This window comes from Vulpes lagopus, chromosome 11 (assembly GCF_018345385.1).
Source record: "Vulpes lagopus strain Blue_001 chromosome 11, ASM1834538v1, whole genome shotgun sequence".
In the NCBI taxonomy this organism is placed as follows: Eukaryota; Metazoa; Chordata; class Mammalia; order Carnivora; family Canidae; genus Vulpes; species Vulpes lagopus.
In genome coordinates this window covers 42,624,040-42,646,305 of record NC_054834.1, presented here as the reverse complement: position 1 = coordinate 42,646,305, position 22,266 = coordinate 42,624,040, and the positions used below count along the sequence as shown (strand labels likewise).

General features: G+C 32.9%; 1 protein-coding gene across 1 annotated transcript; it reads right to left on the bottom strand.

The window, feature by feature from the left end:
* Window positions 1–2,841: 2,841 nt before the first annotated feature.
* Window positions 2,842–18,005, bottom strand: RGS18 (regulator of G protein signaling 18). Its single transcript, XM_041773480.1, has 5 exons — window positions 17,727–18,005; window positions 17,102–17,203; window positions 15,552–15,613; window positions 6,019–6,185; window positions 2,842–4,542 (listed from the first exon to the last, which is right to left on the bottom strand). The coding sequence occupies exons 1-5, from the start codon at window positions 17,840–17,842 to the stop codon at window positions 4,285–4,287; spliced, it is 705 nt and encodes a 234-aa protein (XP_041629414.1). The 5' UTR covers window positions 17,843–18,005; the 3' UTR covers window positions 2,842–4,284.
* Between the last annotated feature and the right edge of the window lie 4,261 nt (window positions 18,006–22,266).

Here is a 22,266-nt window from a genome sequence, read left to right as displayed (position 1 = left end):
TTTTTTTTCCTCATTGATGTCAAGTCTGCTCTGAATTATCACTTGCCCTTTGAAGAGACTTGAGCAAACAACCCATTTTATCCTTGCTAAAGACTTAGTCTTATAACGTAGAAGAGAAAAATTAACTTCCGTGGCAAAACTTACAATTAAAATGTTCACTTTTTATATCATTAATTTTAACTGCCATTACTCATTCTGGCATTCAGGTATATATAGCATATATAAAGTATGAAAGAAACAATAAGATTTTTTTATAAAACAAAATAATAAATCAGCAGCTCCAGTTGTTTTATTAAAATTCAAATATTAAAAAATTAAGATAGCTTCTATTTAAAATGAATTTAAGAGATTAACTCATTTAGTATATGACACATATTCTCAGTATAAAAGCCAAATACCAAACTACCTAAACTTAGTATTTTATAATTGAGTAGTTATATAAATTAGATATACAATTTTAATATAAAGCATATTGTTAAGTATCTCAGTACTTCCAAAATCTGGAAATTGAGAATTTTGCACATATATAAATGCATATACATATAATTAAAATTGTAATAATGTTATGAATTATGACTGATAAAGTCAGATACTAGACCAGTTAATACACAGGCATGTCTGTTTTTATTGTATTTGACTTTATTATGCTTTGCCAATATTGTGGTATTTTTATTTTTAGAAATTGAAGGCTTGTGGCAACTTTGTATTGAACAACTTAGCAGTGCCATTTTTCCATGTTTTTGCTCACTTTATGTCTCTGTCATATTTTGATAATTCTTTCAATATTTCAAACTTTTTCATTATATTATTATATTTGTTAGAGTAATCTATGATCAGTGATTATGATTTGATAAAAGTTTACATGATGGCTGGCAATTTTTAGGAATAAAATATCTTTTAATTAAGAAAACAATAAAATAAAAAATAATTAAGGTGTATACATTGTTTTTAAAAGCATTATTGCACACTTAATAGATTATAGTATAGTGTAACCATAATTTTATAGAACTAGGAAACCAAAAAAGTCATTTGACTTGCTTTATTGTGATATTCACTCTACTGCAGTAGCCTGGAACTGAACCAGAAATATCTGAGATATGCCTGTAATTAATTTACTTCATTTCTTCCATAAAATAAAATTCTGTGAATTTTCATTGCTATAAAGATAACCATTCGATTTAACTGTAAGGTCTTTAGAATTTTATAAATAAAATTTAAAAATTGATTTGGTATAGTTTGTATTTCTTTCAACAATTATGTATGTACATGTGTATATTCAGTAACATTTACATATATTTATTTATACACCTTTATTTTTATACTTATGTAAATCAGCAAAAATAAATTTGAAGGAAAGAATCTAGGGTTTTTTTTATATTTATTTATTTATTTATTTATTTATTTAAATGAGAGAGAAAAAGAGAGAGAGCACACACAGAGGAAAAGGGAGAAGCAGACTCCCCACTGAGCAGGAAACCTGATGCAGGCTCAACCCCAGGACCCTGGGATCATGACCTGAGCTGATGGCAGACAATTGACTGAGCCACCTAGGTGCCTGGAAAGAATTTAGCTTTATGTTTGTTTTTTTTTTAAGATTTTATTTATTTATTCAGAAGCATGTGTTTTTTTTTAAAGACTATGTTTATTTTATTCCACAATAAATATGCTTATAAATAATAGTTAAATAAAATTTTATGGTTTGAATCATGATGTTTTAATGAATTTATTTCATAGTTTCAGATATTATTCACCTGATTTTTCGGTTGATATTCATTTATCAGAGTCTCTTAATACTCTGCATGTCACTTTTTTTAATCAAATATTTACTTTCAAAGCCTCTATATTATGTAATTTTCTGTCAATTAAACATAAATACATTTCTGAAAACTATTTAAAAGGGGCCTGTAATGAATCAAATTATGTGAATGAATTCCATTTATCTCTTCTGTGAGATCTCTTCAGGTTTCTAGAGATAAGCATTTTAAAGCAAGTTACAGTGGAAAGATAACAATTCAATATCTAATCTCATACTACAAAGTATACTCAGACATATTGTGAAGACACAAAGATGTGACTTTTTACTCTTAGACTAATAGCCCATACTAATTTTTAGTCAGAAGTTTTCCTTCAATTAGCCATACTTATTTGCCTCTTTTCCTTGCTTGGGCATTAATCAAGAGGTGCTTTGCAGAATATCAGGTGGTCTACTTAGAATCAGTAAATGTAGGGACCGTAGAGGATTAGAATTAGAAATCCTGAGCCTTTATATATATATATATATATATATATATATATATATATATATATAAAATGTGTCAAGTAAAGGTGTTTAGAAGCTAAATGAGCTTCTGAGGCTCACATATCTGTTCCGGGAACCCAGACACTGAGGTTCTCAAGTTCTCAGGCTTTCATTACATATGTCTGTAATTCCTTCAGCCAGTGCTCAGTACTGTCTGCACATTTTTACTTGGCTTCTTTCACTTCTCTGTTTGTTTTGTTTCCTGTTTGTGACCACATTGTCCTTCCCATGGATAGAAGTTCCTTGAAGTCGGGCATTAACTTCATCAGAAAGTCCTGGTGTGTTTTTGAAAGGTCTCATTGAATACTTTAAACAAGATATTGGACACATCTGAAAAGTATTACAAATGAGAAAGCAACATAATATGTATTTGTGGTCCTGAATAATGCTATTAAAATCAGTCCATGATTTTTCTAAAGAGATCAGAAAGCTTGTATATCATGTCTTAATTGTGCATGAAGCAATCAGATTCTGAAAAGACACTTCGACAGAAAACTACAAATCAGCCAAAGAAAAATTAAAAATCATCTCTTAGTGGATTTTTGAAATGCATGGCACCTTGTCTTCATATTTATAATAGTATAAAGAATTGAATTAGCATTAATATCAGTGAAAAAATAATAAGTACTTTCTATCCCGGTATCATTCTAAAATAAGAAAATATGTCTATGTGTAGTTTGGTGACAGAAAGGATAATCAGTCAGGAAGAGCACTTAGTGGTCAAATAAACATTAACTATATGATTGAAGAAATTAAAAATATTTATTACTATAGGTGATTCTCAGTTTTTATATTTTACATTTCAACTAAAACAACATTTGCCAAAGCCAAATGTATGACATCTTTAGATATAGACATTTACATGCAACACACATCTAAAATTAAATATTTCCCTAAAGTAGAGACATATATATAACTTATGAGCATCTTATTTGAATAATATAGTATGAAATGATTCAATGAGACTTGGAACAAGAACATGCTCAATGGGGGAACACTTTCTTTATAGGAGACAATGTAGCAGATACATGAGTCTCCAGGGTTTGGACTCCTTGCTTCTTTACCTCCTCTCATTTCTAGTTTCTATCCCGCTCCTGAAAGTCCAAAAATGAAACCTAAATACTGCTGGGATAAATCTTCCCTGGGCCTCCTTCAAACCACCGACTGCCCACTACTTTAGTACTTTAGTAGTAATTTCTGTTAGCAAGTGAGATGTTCCTAGTCCCAGTCTGGAGTTAGGTAGAATCTGGTCATGGTTCTGTGACTGTTAGAAATGTGTTCCACAAAAAAAAAAAAAAGAGGAAATGTGTTCCACTTACTGGAGCATGCTCATATTTACTTAAAAATGAGCCCAAACATGGATCCTATTATCAGTTTTCAATGTGGATTATGTTTAACTTGGAAGTTCTATATAAGTGAATCTGTTCCTCAGAGTTTCTGTTTCTGGCTTATCACTAGAAGTGATACATTGTTTATTCTCAAACCCAGGGTTGTAACTGCAGAACAGATGATTGCCCTCTCCTATTATAAGAACAGGACCACTTCTCTATAACTGAGCAAAAAAGAATCTTCATCATTATGAAAAATGTATTCTGAATATATGGATATCTGGGCATTAATTTGTTTACATCTAGAAAAAAAATATCCAAACTAGGTATTTGGTCTAACTATTGGCTTAACTTCTATTCAACTTTACAGTCTTATGAATCATTCTATAAAACATTGCTATTACTCTTTTACTCCCTTTCCATTCTGTAATAGGTTTTTCTGATTATGAATGGAATTAAGTCAAATGGAAGGCTTTACAGAATACATTGACAGATATAGTATGTATTGTTAAAATGTTAAGTTTTCATTTACACTTTTAAAATCCTTTGACATGTTGCATTTTATTTTAAAGATGTACCTATTTGTTAAAAGTAAGCATGTTATATCTTAAAAGCACACTACAAATTTGCCATCAAAATGAGCAAAATTAATTTTCTTTACAACCAAATGGCAACATCTGACTTTACATCCTGAAACTCAGTACAGGTAAATGAGCGTGATCGTCTTCTAAGATTTGTTGGTCTCTGAGGTCTTCCTTCTATCAAGTCTAAATAGATGTCAGATTTCAGAAAACGTGTGTAACTGTCTTGTTCCATAAGTTGATACACTCTGCTTTGTGCAGCATCAAAACTATGTAAGGTAGGTTGGGTGATGCTTTTAGTAATGACTTCTTTGGTGTGAAAATCAAGGTTAACCTGGAATGATAATAATAAAAAAGTATGATTATGGTCAATCTACTTAAGTAAACACTTTTGAAAAACAGTGCAGGATTGATCCAGTGCTGGAGTGGGCATAATGCACCTGGATGCTTGTGTGTTTGTTGTTGTTTTTGTTTTTTTTGTTTTTTGGTTATAAGTCTTGGGATCCAATGGTTTATTCTGGGCTGGCATTTCATCTAGCTCTTCTCTTTTTATAATCCTGGCCCTTTTCACTCTCTAATTTAGAATAATGAAACATTGTAAATATCATACAGACCTTTAGGTTAAATCATTTTCAAAGTGGAAACTAAACCTTCATAGAAATTAGATTATTTCGAATGAGGGTAAACAGTGAGTTTGGGGCATATTTGGGATTTCAATGTGAGGCTTTTGTTTTATTTCCATGCTCTTTTCATTTTATTATGATGCTTTCTTACCATCAAGTATGTGCTGAAAATGGACGTCTTTTAAAGATAAAAAATTCTTTAATGCTTTTTATCAAAGCATTACTGCTATATCTGATTCTGATAGAGGTATGTTTTCAGTTAGGATTCCTTCTTTTTCCCTCATGAATAACACCATACAACTAGCTGTTTAAAAAAAAAATCTGTGTATAAAAGTGGCCATGGGAAAAACAGAATAATGTATTGAAACACAGAACAGATTGAATCATATTGAAACAAGAAAAAACAGTCATCATTCCATGTGAAATGATATCCACATAGACAATGCTACTTTATGGACAATACTAATTTATAGTGAAACATAAATTTTAATAGTGATAGACTACCAGTTCTACAACTCCAGTGAAGAAACACTATTTATTGAATACATAATAAAAATACAGAAACTCTATTTAAATTATTTTTGAGGGTAATCAGGTAATATTTGCTAGTTTTATAGTTTTAGTATTTGTATCACAAAGTTATCTCACATTGAGCTTGCAATCAAAGAAAATCACAACTGTTTTTTCACTTGAACCTTGTTAAATTCGATTTCCCTCATCTATCAATTATAAAATTTTCTTTTAGTCTATCAAAGAGAATAATTATTTTGGGATAATCAAAACTTTGCATAGGTAGATGTGCTCACACATAATGTTATATTATACAAACTTTTCAATTTGTCTTGCCTTCCTCACATATAGAAATCATTAGTTTTGATGGCACATTGCTTATGCTTAGATGATTAATATGGATAAGTGAATGAATCTAAATGTTGCAAGTAATTGTATTCATTCTTAGTGTAGAATAAAAATAACCCCAAGGAATGACTTCAATTATAATTTTGCTTCCATGGCAAAGCCTTAAATGCATTCTGTTTGTATGTAGGAATTTACATAAATACTCATTTTTGCTTCAATAAAATCTTGACCTTTCTTGTAGAATGTATGAAGATACCAATTTGATAAAGGCAGACTCTCTTAAAAATTTTTCAAGGAGTTTTAAATTTTTATAATCATCTTTACTATACCTCTTGTGGAGCATCAGTCTGTATAAATTTCTCATATATTGCTTTTGCTTTAGGGATAATTTGTTGAGCGTCGTTGCTTTTCTTGAATTCTTCACAGGCTATCCAAAATTCAATGTTTTCCTCACTGAATTCAGTTTTAAGAAATCTGGTAAAGGTCTCCAGTCCATCTACCAAGAAAAGAAATTATATATCTTAAGTATACAATATTAATGCTGAGGAATTATACTACTTGATATTTTTTCCACCAAATATTTATTTAAATTCAAGTTAGTTAACATGCAGTGTAATATTCGTTTCTGGTATAGAATTTAGTAATTCATCACTTAAATACGACAGCCAGTGCTAATCACAACAAGTGCCTTCCTTAATATCCATCACCTATTTAACCATCCCCTCACTCACCTCCTCTTCTCTAAAGTACTACTTGATATTAAAGTATAACTGCTAATATTAACAGAATAGCTATGTCTTCCCTCTAATGTAGTGAAGTAATACACATCTGCATAATATACATGAGAGATCTCATATAAATTAGCTTTAATCTTTACAATTATGAAAGGTAAGTGTCATTCTTGTTGAAATGAGGCCAGTATCATACATAGAACTGGGTAAGAGGGACAAACCCCTGCTCTGGACTTTGTTTTGGGTATCTTTCAAGTCCCTCAATGTCTTTCTCAAGGGTGTGGGGGTTATTCTACAGAGCCAGGAAACTATTCCACCTATTATCTACAACTGGATAACACCTGGATCAGTGTAAGTAACCCAGAGAATGACCTGAGGCCTGGCAGAAAAGACTCCACACCTAAATATAGAGAAGAGGCCATGTTGAAAAGGGTAGGAAGGGCAGAGACACAGTTGGGAGCCAAATGGATGCATGAGACTCTCTGCAGGAGGGAGGGATATGCACGCACACAGAAGGTAGCAAAAACAAACCCTCGTGCCAAGCACCCCAAGCTCAGCCACAACAGTAAAACACATAACACACATAGGAGACACCTGAAATCAGGTTCTGGTGAACAGGGGAGATTTCATTACAAGGCACCATAGGACTTCTTCATAAGGCCACTACTTTCAAGAGCAAATGTAGCTGACTTTTCTAACATAGAAACAGACACAGAGAGTTAGATAAACTGAAGAGACAGAGGCATATGTCTCCAAAGAACAGGACAAATGAGAAAAATAGGGAATTCAGCAACACTACCAAGTGTAATAACTTTTTCATTATATGAATCCCAGAAGAAAAAGAGAAAGAAAGAGGGGCAGAATATTTATTTGAAGAAATAATAGCTGGGAATTTTCCAAATCTGAGGAAGGAAACAGAAATCCAGATCCAGGAGGCATAGAGAGCCTCCAATAAAATCAACCCAAGGAGGTCCACACCAAGACACAAAGTCATTAAAATGGCAAAAAGTGGAGATAAAGAGAGAATCTTAAAAGCAGCCAAAGAAAAGAAAACAGTTACATACAAGGGAAACCCCATTAGTCTATTGGTTGATTTTTCAGCAGAGATTTTACAGGCCAGAATAAAGTGGCATGATATCTCAAAGTGCTAAAAGAAAAAACCTGCAACCAAGAATACTCTATACAGCAAGGCTATCATTTTGAATAGAAGGAGCAATAAAGAGATGTTAAGACAAACAAAAGTTAAATGTCTAAGTAAAATAAAATTTAAAAAAAACCACTTCTTTATGTTTTCAATGGGTAAATAGTTAAATAAATGGTGGTATATCATTATCTTATTTGTGATATTTTATTAGAGTTGACCCTTGAACAATTCAGATTTGAACTGCACCTGTGAATATGTTACCTTACATGGGAAAAGGAGCTTTGCAGATGTGAGTATGGTTAGGGACCATGAAATGGGGAAAGTATCCTGAATTATCTAGGTGAATAATCTAATCCAGTCTAAGTGTATGACTCCTGAAATGTGGAAGAGTAAGAGAGAAGAGTGGTTTGAGAGATACAACATGAGGACTGTTACTGACTTTGAGGATGGAAGAAGATGGTCATGAGCCAAAAAATGCGGTGGCTTCTAGAAGGTGCAAATGGTCAGGAGTTTAGAGTCAGAGAGACAATGGAAACCTCATTCCAAAACTGCAAAGAACTGAGTTTTGCTAAAAATCTGAATGGACAGGGAAGGAATTCTCCCCTAGATCCTTCAGAAGGGACAAAAACCTTGATTTTTTCCCCCAATAGGACCTATACTGTACTTCTGACCTACAGAACTGTAAGGTTGTAGATTTGTGTTAAGTCACTAAAGTTATGGTAATTTGTTATAGCAGCAATGAGAAACTAATACAAATCCTCAAAGTATGCTTTACATTTCACCATTTATTTCTCCTAATATATACAATTTGTCCTCTTTGCCATGAAGCACCATTTTTAATGTTGTAAACGATTTTTAAAAATATATTAGAGATACAGGAACAGAAAATGACATGACAACCTATAGACATTTCCAAAGTATTGCATATGTGATGACTTCCACTACCATGACAAAAGAATCATGCAGCTCTATTCAACTGCTTCTTCCATTAGCATTTTCACTAGAATAAGGGGGGGGGGGGGTTTCTCCGTAAATTAACCCTGAGTACCAGGTGTTAATGGTTAAACGTTTATGAAGAGACTAGGAAGACAGACAAAGGTCAAGCTTACAAAAATTTGAGAAGCTCTATATAAAACTGACAAGCCAGAACTTGTCTGCAGTCATTAGATGCTAGTAAGATAATTCCTGATTAAACACAACTTGTTTTTTTAAAGATTTTATTTATTTATTCATCAGAGACACACAGAGAGAGAGGCAGAGAGAGAAGCTCTCCCTGCATGGAGCCTGACATGGGACTGGATCCTGAGTCTCCAGGATCGTGCCCTGGGCTGAAGGCAGCGCTAAACTGCTGTGCCAGCCCAGCTTCCCCAGAAGGGAAATTTAAATGGGAAATGATTCTTTGAAGCATTTTGATACACAGAAGATTTTCCCCCAAATACCTAAAAAATGTATATGTTTCAAAGTCAAAATAAAATGCCTGGAATCTTGCAATGAGATAATAGTCTGTTCTAGGTTAAACCTAGTTTGGAAAGAGGAAATTAAGTATAAGTATTATGGAGTCGGTGAATAAAGTTACATTGACCAGAGTGAAGGAAAAAACTTTTCTGATTTCAACTTATTCTATCCATATGTCATGGATAAGTATGATTGATCAGTTTTTAAATGCCAAATTATTCTTAAATTGAATTAATAAATTTCATAATTTGGGGAGAATATGATCATTATTTTTCCTATTAATAGATCTCAATTATAATAAAGTGTTTTTGCACTAAACATCTAAAAGAAATCACCCATATGCCAGGCAACTGAAATTGTTACATATTAAAAATAACTTTCTTCACCTATCTTTTGTTTATGAAACACCTAGTATGAATATGAGGATTGTATTATATACTGAAAATGCAATAGTATTCATTATAATAGAAGTTTTGAGTGTTTGCTAAGGTCTTGGCACATTGCCTTATATAGGCACAGTTCCATTTAATTTTCATGTCAACCTTATTGAGTAACCCATTTTTACAGATGAAGAAGTTGAGGTTCCAAGAGTGAAGTTGCCCTAAATTTATAGCTGGTAAAATACAATGCATAATGTTGAACCCAGATATATTTTGTTCAAAGTTATAAACTGTCATCAAAGAGCAAAGTCTTTACTTCTGAGGAATATGAAGGTTAATGGATGGGCAAGACAGGCATTTATATACTAAAGGCTAAGGAAGGACATTTTTGGTGGTTATTTCTTTTGTTTGGAGGAGCAGAGGAAAATCAACTTGCATGGAATTCAAATAGAAGTCTCTCAAAAAAAATAACATAAATGTTTTTTAATATATAGCCCTTTATTAGTTCACAAAACATGACTGTAAACTATGTCCCAGCCATTGTGCTCTGGAATATCATGCAAAAGACCTTTTTTTACCATAATTAGTCTTGAGTTTGATACAAACATTCAGAATGAAACCATAGCACCAATATTAGGGAGAGTACTATGTGCTGAAAGTGCTTATAATGGGTTAATCAAAGAAAATGGATCTTGTTTGCATAATATAAATATAATAAAGAAGACTAAATACTGATTCAAGAAATGAATTAATGGGGATCCTTGGGTGGCTCAGTGGTTTAGTGCCTGTCTTTGGCCCAGGGTGTGATCCTGGAATCCCGGGATCAAGTCCTGAGTTGGGCTCCCTGCATGGAGCCTGCCTCTCCCTTTGCCTGTGTCTCTGACTCTCTCTCTCTCTCTCTCTGTTTCTCATGGATAAATAAATAAAATCTTTTTTTTTTAAGAAATGAATTAATAATAAATGAGAAAGTAGTTTGTTTATGTAAAAGTTTAAGTAAATTACTTTTTAAAAAGTAATATGCAATGTTGTGCAAGATTATCGCAGCACATTAGTTACTTCCTGTTTCTTTTACCCACTTTGGGCAGCTACATTAAGTCAGGTCACAATGGAACCATTTCGTACACAGAAGGAGTCACTTACCAGATAGTCCTTTAGAAGGCAGCAGTGGTGATTGCAGCTGCCAAAAGTGCTTGATGGAACCTGGGTTTAGAATTCACACTGGAAGAAGCTGGCTCAATGTGTCATACAAATATGAAACGCTTGTGATTGCATGTTTCTAAATTGAAACTCTGGCATCTGTTGGAAAATTTTTCTGATGCCAAGAAACCAAATGAAACAAAAAGTCAAGAAACTCTCAAGTTGGAAACCCAAGTACAGTATTACTAGGTTGCATGTTTTCCCTTTAATGTTTAGCTTCATAGTTCTTGATCTGACACAGAATGTTGTAGTTACTTTTGTAATAATGATTTATTTATGTGATCCATTTATAATTTAGATTGGATTTTACTTACTTTTATTCTGAGACAGATTAAGAAACTATTTGTTATGGGTTAGCTCAATTCAGAAATTTAACTTGTAGAACACTGGAATCCCTTATTCTGCAGAAAATCAGTAACTGAAAATTGGGAAGGGCAAGTTGAAAAGCCACAAGGTAAAAAGTGTAGGGAGAAGTACTCATTTCCTTCCCCAAAAGTTAAGTGCTCATTTCCTTGCAGCCTTTACTCAAAGGCACTAGTATTTTCCACAGTATAATCAGTTTATATTTTTAAAGCAAGGGGGTGCAATGACTTACATATTCTACTTCTCTCAACTATTATGAATCATTCTCAGGATTAAGTTTATTAGAACCACAATACAGGTTACAAAAAAGTCCAGGTAAATATTCATTAATGAAAAGGTCAAAAATATTGGAATTATTTGCAATGATTGGAAAAAAAGGATACAGAGGAAAATACACAGTTATGTAGTAGTTGGAAGATTTTCTTATCGATAGAGACTCTGCAGGAAATAACAGCCCCTTTCACATCACATCAATTATTAATTGAAGATGTGATGGTTAGAAAATCTTTATTTATAATCAATTACTCTTCCATATTCTAGGTGTGTGCCTACAAAATCCCTACAAAACTTCTGATAAAGTTTACAAGCAACTAAATAAGTTCAAAGTCTGACCTGTTATTTCTCAGAAATCTTGTTCTTGCACCGGTTTCTCTCAACTATAAAAGGCACTGTCATCCCCCTGCTAATATGGAATAAAATCTAGAGATCTGTGGCTCATTCTTTTCCTTCATCTCTTATCTCTTCATCATCTCACTTTATGATACATGCACAGTCAGTCACCAAGGTCATTTGTTTTCTTTCCAAAATAGCCCTTACCTTGAGGTTAGCTTTTATATTTGTGACAATCTTGCAGGGAGTCCACATTGCATGTATAGAATTCTATTTTTCTGTCCATCAGAGTTTTCTAACAATCTCTTTCAAAATTTGTCCGTAACTTGATTTCCCAATGTGTTCATTCCCTACTCCACCCTAGTGAAAGTGAACTGCTTGCTTTTCCAAGTTACACCAAAATCTCTTATTTCCCTAGTCATTCTCCTGCCTTTTTATTGGCTCAGGAATATTTTTCCTTCCGCCTGTTGAAATCTTGCATTCATCCATTTAATCTCTTTTAATAATTTCTAAAAGGCTACACAATACATTGCAAGTTATATAGCATTTTTATAACTAGCTAATTACTTTCAAACATATATTATTCAGCAACATTATCATATATGTATACAAACACACATATATGTTTAAGTGTAATATGCATATACATATAATTTTATTGGAATTGACTAACTTTATATTGATAAAGTCTATCAATAAGACCAATAAGTAAAATTAGTTGAAATTAATGATTATGAAAGATTTCTATATATGTGGTTAAATTATAGATTTTTATGGTTCATTTCACAATTTCAGACAAATTTGTCAATAAATGTTGATGATGAAAAAAATGTATCCTAATATCTGTATAGAAACAAATGAGGAACATTTTATTTCTGAATAGGTCTAGATTTATTGAAAAGTGATGAAGATAGTGAGGTTTTCTTACATCCTACAACCAGTTTCCTCCTATTACTAACATCTTACATTGGTAAGGTACGTATGTTATACTTGATAAACAAATATTTATACGCTGTATTAACTAAAGCCCATACTTTGGTTAGATTTTCTTCTATTTTATCTTCTGTTCTTTTTAATTTTTAAAAGAGTTAAAACTATGTTTGAATATTGAGATTTGGATAAAATAGTGGGATTATCAAAACACTCCATGGATTCTGTTGGTTCTGTGAAATATAGCAAACCCATGCTCTTTCCATTTTAGTCTCGTCTATTGTCTGTCATCCTAAGACACTCTTCCTTTTTCAAATTGTTTCTCAACAAAGAATTATTTTCTTTTTAACTCCCTAAATAAATTGCACTGATTACTGCCCCATGCCTATGTTGGCTCTTCACTTGGATGATCTCTCTCCTTGTCCAGCTAGTGAATTTTGTTTAATACCCTAAAATCGAGAGTAAGAACCATCTATTCTGTGGCTCTATTTCTAAAGATGCTAATAATCAGCATACACTGCTTTTAATATCAGCCATTTTTGGGATCCCTGGGTGGCGCAGCGGTTTGGCGCCTGCCTTTGGCCCAGGGCGCGATCCTGGAGATGCGGGATCGAATCCCACGTCAGGCTCCCGGTGCATGGAGCCTGCTTCTCCCTCTGCCTGTGTCTCTGCCTCTCTCTCTCACTGTGTTCCTATCATAAATAAAAAAAAAAAAAAAAAAAAAATTTTTAAAAAAAAAAATATCAGCCATTTTTGTCAAACTAAATACTCAAATTTCTATTTTATTTTAATTTTATATTTTGTTTGATTTCTCATTGCACTTCCCATCTGAATAATTTAATACAATCACAATCTCTATCTCCTTTATATAGACATGACATACAGAATTTGAGAAACTTACTCATTTAACCAAAGGGGAATTCTGTAAAATTTGATAGAATAAGGTCTTTCGGGATCCCTGGGTGGCGCAGCGGTTTGGCGCCTGCCTTTGGCCCAGGGCACGATCCTGGAGACCCGGGATCGAATCCCACGTCAGGCTCCCGGTGCATGGAGCCTGCTTCTCCCTCTGCCTGTGTCTCTGCCTCTCTCTCTCTCTCTCTCTCTCTCTCTCTCTCTCTCTCTCTGTGACTATCATAAATAAATAAAAATTAAAAAAAAAAAGAATAAGGTCTTTCTTGGTGTGTGTGTGTGTGTGTGTGTGTGTACTAATGAGTATAAGATCTTTCGTTCTTTTTTTTTTTTGTTTGCCTGGAGTCAAAACAGTGGAAATGAGCTGAATACAACCACTGCAACCGAAAGACTTTCTTAGGTGATTATTTTAAGCTTTATAATTTAATATTATAATAAGCTTTGCAATTAAAAATAATTGGATTTTGAGGGGGATTGATTAAAAGAATACTGGTAACATAATTTTTTGTGAATTTGATATAATTTAATTAGCACTTTGATCAAGAGCAATGATAATAATGTCCAAGTGGGTCAGTGCTGACTTTTGTTATCATGTTGAACCCTCTTGATTCAAATTGCTGCTATTTTATAGCTCTTTAATATTTCCACCAACAGAGAAAAAAGAGAGCAGCAGATTTAATTTTTTCCACCCAGTTTTGACTACTTGTAAAACGGAATGATTACAGAATGCCAAGGGAAAATTTTCTGTAGGTCTAATTATCCTCACTGAATATTTCTTCTCTCTGTATAGGTCATGAGAGTATGATGACTACATTAGGTACCAATTTACTAAGTTCAACAAATAAGTACAACTTATATGTTTCTTTAAATTGAAATTTCACCCTTTAAGTAATTTTACCCAGTTGGGAATAAACTGAAAAATAGAAAAAGATTCTTAAATTTATTGTTGATAATTATTATTTTTCTTAATAGAAGTACTAATTTACATTTGTGTAGTGTTAGTTATTGGTTTCTTATTCATCATCTCATTTAATCCTGAGAGAAATCCATTCCTATTGGAGCTAAAGACATTGTTATCTCCATTTACAGTTGAAGAAGCTAAAAGTCAGAGGTATTAGGAAGCTTAGCTAACATTATGTAGCAGAGGAAAACCAGAATTCAGACCTCAAAGGAACCTGGGCTACCTTTTTCCGAGCAACAAATTTGGTTATATTATTTGAGCAGTTAATATTTATCAGGTGATGTGCTGGGTTTGAGCATCCACAGATGAAAAGATATCTGTTTCCTTACAATAAACTGTCAAATTAAAAAAAAAATAAAAAGAGTAACAATCTAGACAACCTGTCCTCTGACTCATGCTTTATCATAGTTTGAACAAAGGATAAGTCAATATTTGTCCTCATGTTCTACTTCATCTACAGAGCTTCATCTTAAATACCCATCTGATTCTCAACTCTTCAATGAAATTCTGCTTTAAAAATAGATAATTGATATGAAGGGTGAAATATTTACAAAATTTGAGAAAAAGTATTTTCAAGAGGGTTTCCTGAATTTCGAATAAAAGAACTACTTTAGGGGCAGTTCGTGTGGCTCAGCGGTTTAGCGCCGCCTTCCAACCGGGTGTGATCCTGGAGTCCCCAGATGAGTCCCACATAGGGCTCCCTGCATGGAGCCTGCTTCTCCCTCTGCCTGTGTCTATGCCTCTCTCTCTATCTCTCATAAATAAAAATAAATAAATAAATAAATAAATAAATAAATAAATAAATAAATAACTTAAAAAAAAAAGAACTACTTTAGATTTTAGATCACTTAACAATAAAAATAACACAGATAATCGGGTACTTAAAAACCAAGGATTTCATTCAAAAATCAATAAATTAAAACATTTGAAACTATTAATCACAGCACAAAGAGATAATACTATTTCAACCACAATTAGTATTTTTTAGTAAAATCAAAATATTTAAAAAAATATTTTCCATTTGTTGACTATTCTATAATTTAGTTCTTTTGATCAGAAACTTGGATTGCTGTAAATTATTAATCAGACTACATTTTTATGACAGCCTGCTTTGTAGAGTTACATGATTACTTTGCATAATTTTCTATTAAGACATAAAGCATTTGAGAAAAAGACCACTAACCTTTATGAGAAAGCAGTTTATCAAATGATTCACCCCATATCACTGCTTCTTCAGGGGAGACTCTGTTCAAGAAACAAAATGTTTATAAAGGAGTATGCAGAAATTCTGTTTATAGATCTGCTCGAAAGAACATATGCTGTAACACTGCTCTTCTCAGCCATAGGGTTTTTTATTATTATTATTATGTAATGAAAGTTGTATTTATATTGAAAACTTCAAAAATGTTGGTCAACATTTTTATTGATTTTTGCCTCTCAAAAAATATGTTAAAATAACATTAAGTATTTTCTCATGAGTGTATGAATTACTTTTTTGAAACCAATCATATGGGGACACCTGGGCAGCTCAGTGGTTGAGCATCTTCCTTTGGCTCAGCTCATGATCCCAGGTCCTGGTATTGAGTCCTGCATCAGATACCAGCAGGGAGCCTGCTTCTCCCTCTGCCTGTGTCTCTGCCTTTTTCCTTGTGTCTCTCATGAATAAATAAGTAATATCTTAAAAAAAGAAAATTAATCATGTGTTATGTTAAGAACAAAGAAAAAGAAATCAATTATCTTTTTTTTCTTGAGAAAACTATTTATCTCTGCATATCCAGTTTATTTCAGCAAATAGAAGAACCTGACTGATAATATCTTGTAGTCAAATTTTTTATTTTTTTATTTTTTTTTATTTTTTTTTTTAAATTTTTATTTATTTATGATAGTCACAGAGAGAGAGAGAGAGAGATGCAGAGACATAGGCAGAGGGAGAAGCAGGCTCCAGGCACCGGGAGCCTGACGTGGGATTTGATCCCAGGTCTCCAGGATCGCGCCCTGGGCCAAAGGCAGGCGCCAAACCGCTGCGCCACCCAGGGATCCCTTGTAGTCAAATTTTTTAAACTGCAATTTCCTTTAAGCTCTCACCACGATATGCAGCAATTTTTTTTTAAACAGATACAGGAAGTTTGACTAATGAAGCTCTAAAGAGATAAAAAATATATTTAAAAAGTTGTAATACAACAAATATTTTATAGTTATAATTTACAAAGTTGTTTATATTTGTCCTTGATCTTTTATTGGTCATTTTTCATTTGGAAGAATTTTTATTATCCTAGTATATAAGGCCACTTAATTTTCTGTTTGAATTAAAGAAATGGCTAAAAATGACAAAACATTCCTTTTCATGCTTTTTTGCCTTTATACCTAAAAGCACTTTTTCCAAACCACTAAGGAAAGAGATGACTAGGTCTCCTCTATGACAATATTACATGGTGAAAACTCTTAATTTAATGAGTATTTCATCAGTTTATAAGGAGTAAAATATATCATTTAAAATTGGCAGGTATATAATTTTAAAAGAGCATCTTTAAATTTTTATAAGGTTATTTAATTCAAGCTATTAAAGTGGTTTAATTTTATGGAATATTCTTACTTTTTTGAAATGAGATCTCTAACCTTCCTTATATTACTGTATAATTTCCAATAAAATGGAAATCCCTAATTTCCTCTTTCTTAAACCTTTAATGATAGAATCAGCAAAAATCTTCCTTCAAATAATTAAAAGTTATTCACCTTGTTTCTCTGGCCAAGTGCCCAGATCTACTGAAGTGGGTTTCTTCATGAAACTCAGGTTTCTGCACGAGAAGACTTAGCCTATTTCTTTTTTCCTTAGCTCTGTAACGAAAAGGCATTAGCTTCAGGACAAGTTGGATGACAATTAAAATCTTTCCTTCTGACTGTCAAACAAATTTGGGATTGGTAATTACCTGAACATCCCTTCTCACCCACCATCTACTTCCCACACATACTCAATGGTTTTCCTAGTGAATTTTATTCAGTCTGTGGAAGAATTAGGATAGCATATGGAAATATATTTTGTTTTTTCCCTCAGTGATTATAAAGTATTTAAGATTATATTTCAATTAAGATTGTCACTAGTTCTTCTCTGTGTTAAAATTATTGTACTTTTTTCTAAAATAAAAGCACTTTAGATTTAACAGGTGTTTACTCCTAATTAAGAGACTTTTTTTTTCCCCAGTCATAACACTATATTCAGTATATTTTCAATCAGATATTTTTTTTTTCAATCAGATATTTTTTTTTTCAATCAGATATTTTAAAAACAAGTGCTAATAAATATTTAACATCAATCATGTTTTTAAATGTATAAAGCTGATCTTAAAAGTCATGATTTTACCTGATTTTGGCTTCTTTGCTTGTTTCTTCTTTTCCTGAACCATGTATTAACTTGAAAAAAGTTTTTTCTTTTGATTCGCACATATTTAATTGAGAAAAAACCAATGATGTTTCCATCTTCTCTAAAATGAAGAGATGTCTAATTTATTACATCCTTCACCTGTTAATACTATTTCATAATTATTCATGGTACAGTAAGTTATCATAACTCTGTTAGCAGTGCCTAAAAGAAAAACAAATAGAACCAAGAGCTGTGTTTCTGTCTCCACAAAAAAGTAGAACTGAGGAACTGAAGTACAATTTGGTCCTGAGTTGTTTAGGGAAATGATACTACAAATTTGCAAAATGACTGTTGGTCTCTAAGATAAAGACTAGTATTACCACAGTGCAACTTCTCTTTCTAGTTTGTGCAACCAGAATGGTGCTTTAATAGACCCAAATGACACTGTCATTTCCCACAGGAACTTTTTAAAAAGTTTTTAAATATGTATTGTGTATAGTAAAATATGTTGTGGTGAAGTACCACATTGAACATTAGGAGATAATTTTCCTTGTTCTTAATTTTTTATTTTTTTTATTTTTATTTTTTTTAAGATTTTATTTATTTATTCATGAGACACACCAAGAGAAAAGCAGAGACACAGGCAGAGAGAGGAGAAGAAGGCTCCATGCAGGGAGCCCGATGTGGGACTCAATCCTGGGTCTCCAGGATCACACCCTGGGCCAAAGGCAGACGCTCAACCACTGAGCCACCCAGGTGTCCCTGTTCTTAATTTTTTTTAAATTTATTTTAATTACAATGAATTAATTAAATTACATTTAATTGACATATTGCTATATAATGTAAATTACATTTGCTTAACATCTTGTATCAAAATAAGAATACAGATCGTGGGGTTTTATATTTGAAAGAGACTATAGAAAGCGTTTCATTCAATAATTTTTAGGCACAGGTTCATGGAATGATTTTAGACATTTAGGAAATTTCTATCAGTCCATGGTGAAAACGGGGAAAAAGATAATACATAAATTAAACAAAAATATTTATTTATTTGAGAGCGAGAGAGAGAGCATGCCAGCAGGGAGAGGAGCAAACAGAGATAGAGCGAGAAAATCTTCAGACTCCCTGCTCAGTGCAGACCTATCATGGAGCTCAGTCCCAGGACCCTGAGATCATGACGTGAGACAAAATCAAGAGTCAGATGCCCAACCAACTGAGCTACCCATGTTCCCTGTAAATTTTTTTCTTAAACTCTATGTATGTTAATATGAAGGAATTCCTTATTTTGAATTTGACTTTCTCTTTTTTAAATTGTTAAAATGTTGTTTTTGATGAAAGATATTAACTAGAGATGGCAGTTTGTATGTTTATTTTATGTCTTTATTAAAAAAGAAATGGCAACTTGAAGTTGGTTCAGCCTCCACTTCTTTTACTGTTTCATGACAACCAAATATCTAAGAAATACTGATATAATCCATGACTCACATTTTGTAGAAAAGGAAACTAAGAATGATAGATACAAAGTGATTTATTCTTGCCAAGTCTCAGAAGTCAGTGGAAGAGAAGATCTGGAATTATTAGAGGCTTTGATAACCAGGAGCATGTGATTTAATCTTTTGAAGAGCTTTTGATCTCCAGGAGCGACTAGTTTAATTCCTCTAAAATTGTAGATATTAAAAAACAAGTTAACCAAATGTAAAAGAGACCTGTTTTATTTTTAGTCTGTTCAAGTTATTAATTTCAAGAAAATAGTTGTCAGGGCTACCGCCTAGGAGCTCAAAACATTTGCAGAATTGAAATTAAAGAATATTTAGTGTGTATTTATACACACTCCCTCCTGATTCTATAGCTTTTACTTTGAACTTATTTTTAAATTCACCTTGGATGAAGATTGACTGTAAAAAGACTGTATCTGAAGTACCGTATCCAGAGGAGAGACAGAAACTTACTGATGCTTTTCATAAGATTGGTTGAAATTGTGGACAGATGTGCTACCAGCAAGCTGATAGAATTATGGTGAGAGAAACTGTGAAAATATGGACAAAAAATATGGAAACTGCATTAAAGGCCCGTATAAAGGCATGAAAAAGAATTAGAAGATATGTGGATTTATTATTTGTGTATGACAACAGGAGAGGAAGAAAAAAGGTGGATGCTGCAGAGTGACCAGCTAATAATCACTCTTGGGCACAATTTTTTCTTAAATATGTATTTTAAATGGGAACAAATTGTCTTTCATATCTACCTATATTTTATCATTTCCAGTTCTCTTCATTTCCAGTTCTTTTCATGTCTTGTGCAAAAGTGCACAAGTCCATCTGGTACATTGTCCTTTAGCCTGACAACCTTCAACATTTTGCGTAGTGAAGGTCTGCTGAAAATAAATTTGCTCAGCTCTTGCTATCCTGAAAATCTCTCTCTCTCTCTCTTTTTTTTTTTTTTTTTTTTTGCTTTTAAGTTTTAAGGATATTTTCACAGGTTAGAATTTTAGGTTGACAGTTACTTTTGTTTTAGCATATTTTTAAGATATTGCATTGTTGTCTTCTGGCCTCCATTATTCTTAAGTCACTGACAATTTGTTTAATAGTCTTACATTCTAATATAAGAGTGTGACTGCTTTTCAGATTTCTCCTTTATCTCTGATTTTTAAAGATTTGGTTAAGATAGAAGAGGTGTCCGTTCTACTTGGGATTTGTTGAACTTTCTGGATTTGTGGGTTTATAGTTTTTGCCAAAGTTGGAAACTTCTGGTGTTAGCTCTCCATTTTTCTTTTTTGCCATTTCTCTCATTCTCAGAGACTCAAATTACATATATATTTGACCCCTTGGTGCAACGCCACTAATCACTTAGGAAATATTCAAATTTTTGCCTCTTTTCTCTTTGATTCTCATTTTTCATTGCTATACCTTCACAGGAATATTCACTTTTTTTTATTTTTTTATTTTTTGCCACAGTGCCTAATTTGTTGTTAAGCTTACCCAGTAATGTTTTTATTTCAGTTCTAGAGATTTTATTTTTTAATAATTTGATTGTTTATCTTCATTATGTTTTTTATGTACTTGTTCTTGAAGATGTTGAAAAAAACTATATTGAAGTTCTGAAAATTTCATCTCCGTGATCTGGGTCTTCTTTCATATTGATTTTCTTCATGATGACACATTTCCCCAATCCATCAGATGTCTAATAATTATTTATTGGATGCTGGACAGTTGAATTTTATGATGTTAAGTATCAGGATTTTGTTAGTCTTCATTTAATGATAATGCAGTTGACATTGCCCAGAAGTTATTTAAGTTATCAGTTTTGTCTTTAAAGACTTTTATTTAAACTTTGATATGGTAGACATAGATTAGCCTTAATTACTAAAGTATGATGACTTCTAAATTTATTAATTCCCAGGGTGTTCATTAAAACTTTCCTATTTTGGATATTAAGAAACTGAATGTCCCTCAGCCCTGTGTGAGCTCTGAAAATTATTAACTTATATCTTATGATAAGTATTCTTTGCCAGTACTCATGGAGTTTTATCCTGCATGTGAGCTGCTTGGTATTAAGCCAGACTCAAAGGTAACCTTGCACAAATTTCTTGAACTCTTTCTAATACTTTGTCTTGCAAATTTCAGTTCTCTTGCTGTCTCTATTTCCGCGACTTAAAATAGTATTTTTTTTCTCTATTTAAGGAATATCCCTGTAAACTTATCAGTCTGTTAAAAAAACTGATACTTCTGGGATCCCTGGGTGGCGCAGCGGTTTGGCGCCTGCCTTTGTCCCGGGGCCCGATCCTCGAGACCCAGGATCGAGTCCCACGTCGGGCTCCCGGTGCATGGAGCCTGCTTCTCCCTCTGCCTATGTCTCTGCCTCTCTCTCTCTCTCTCTCTCTCTGTGTGTGTGTGTGTGTGTGTGACTATCATAAAAAAAAAAAAAAAAGTTTATAAAACTGATACTTCTTCCCTGTGCTAAAGCCTTTTAAGACAGTGGTTGAAGTTGCATGGCTCACTTTATCTGCCTGGGTGGCTCAGTTGGCTAAGTGACTCTTGGTTTTGGCTCAGGTCATGATCTCAGGGTTGTGAGACTGAGCTCCCTATCCTTTGGCTCCATGCTGAGCAGGGAGTGTGCTTCAGAGTCTCTCCTCTGCCCCTCCCCCAACTTGAACTATCTCTCTCTCCCTCTTCCTCTCTCTCTCTCTCTCAAATAAATAAATCTTTTAAAAATAATACTAATAAATAAAATGAGGCTGGGTTTCATACTTATCTTTTGTGGACTTACACAATTTATACAACTATGCTGCTTATTCTCCTTATTATACATTCCTATGGAATTTGAACTTGATACATTTCTGTTGTTTATTTTCTGTTGACACACTTCTGTTGTAAAATTAGTTTTCTTGTACTTTTAGAATGAATCTGGATTCAATGAAGCTTTTCAAGTTTTATTTAATTCAGTAATAGCTGAGGTAATATTAGTATTCTTCTGAGAATAACTTTAAAATGAACAATTATTGGATATTCTAACTTATCATTCCTTGTGCCATTGACAAATT

Excerpts from the sequence above, each read along its gene's own strand:
- RGS18 (XM_041773480.1), bottom strand. The coding sequence starts at position 17,842 with ATGGAAACATCATTGGTTTTTTCTCAATTAAATATGTGCGAATCAAAA. Across the intron at positions 15,614-17,101 it reads CACTTGGCCAGAGAAACAAG|AGTCTCCCCTGAAGAAGCAG; the intron begins GTGAATAACTTT and ends TTTCTTGAACAG. Across the intron at positions 6,186-15,551 it reads TAAACTGCTTTCTCATAAAG|ATGGACTGGAGACCTTTACC; the intron begins GTTAGTGGTCTT and ends TTTTCTTGGTAG.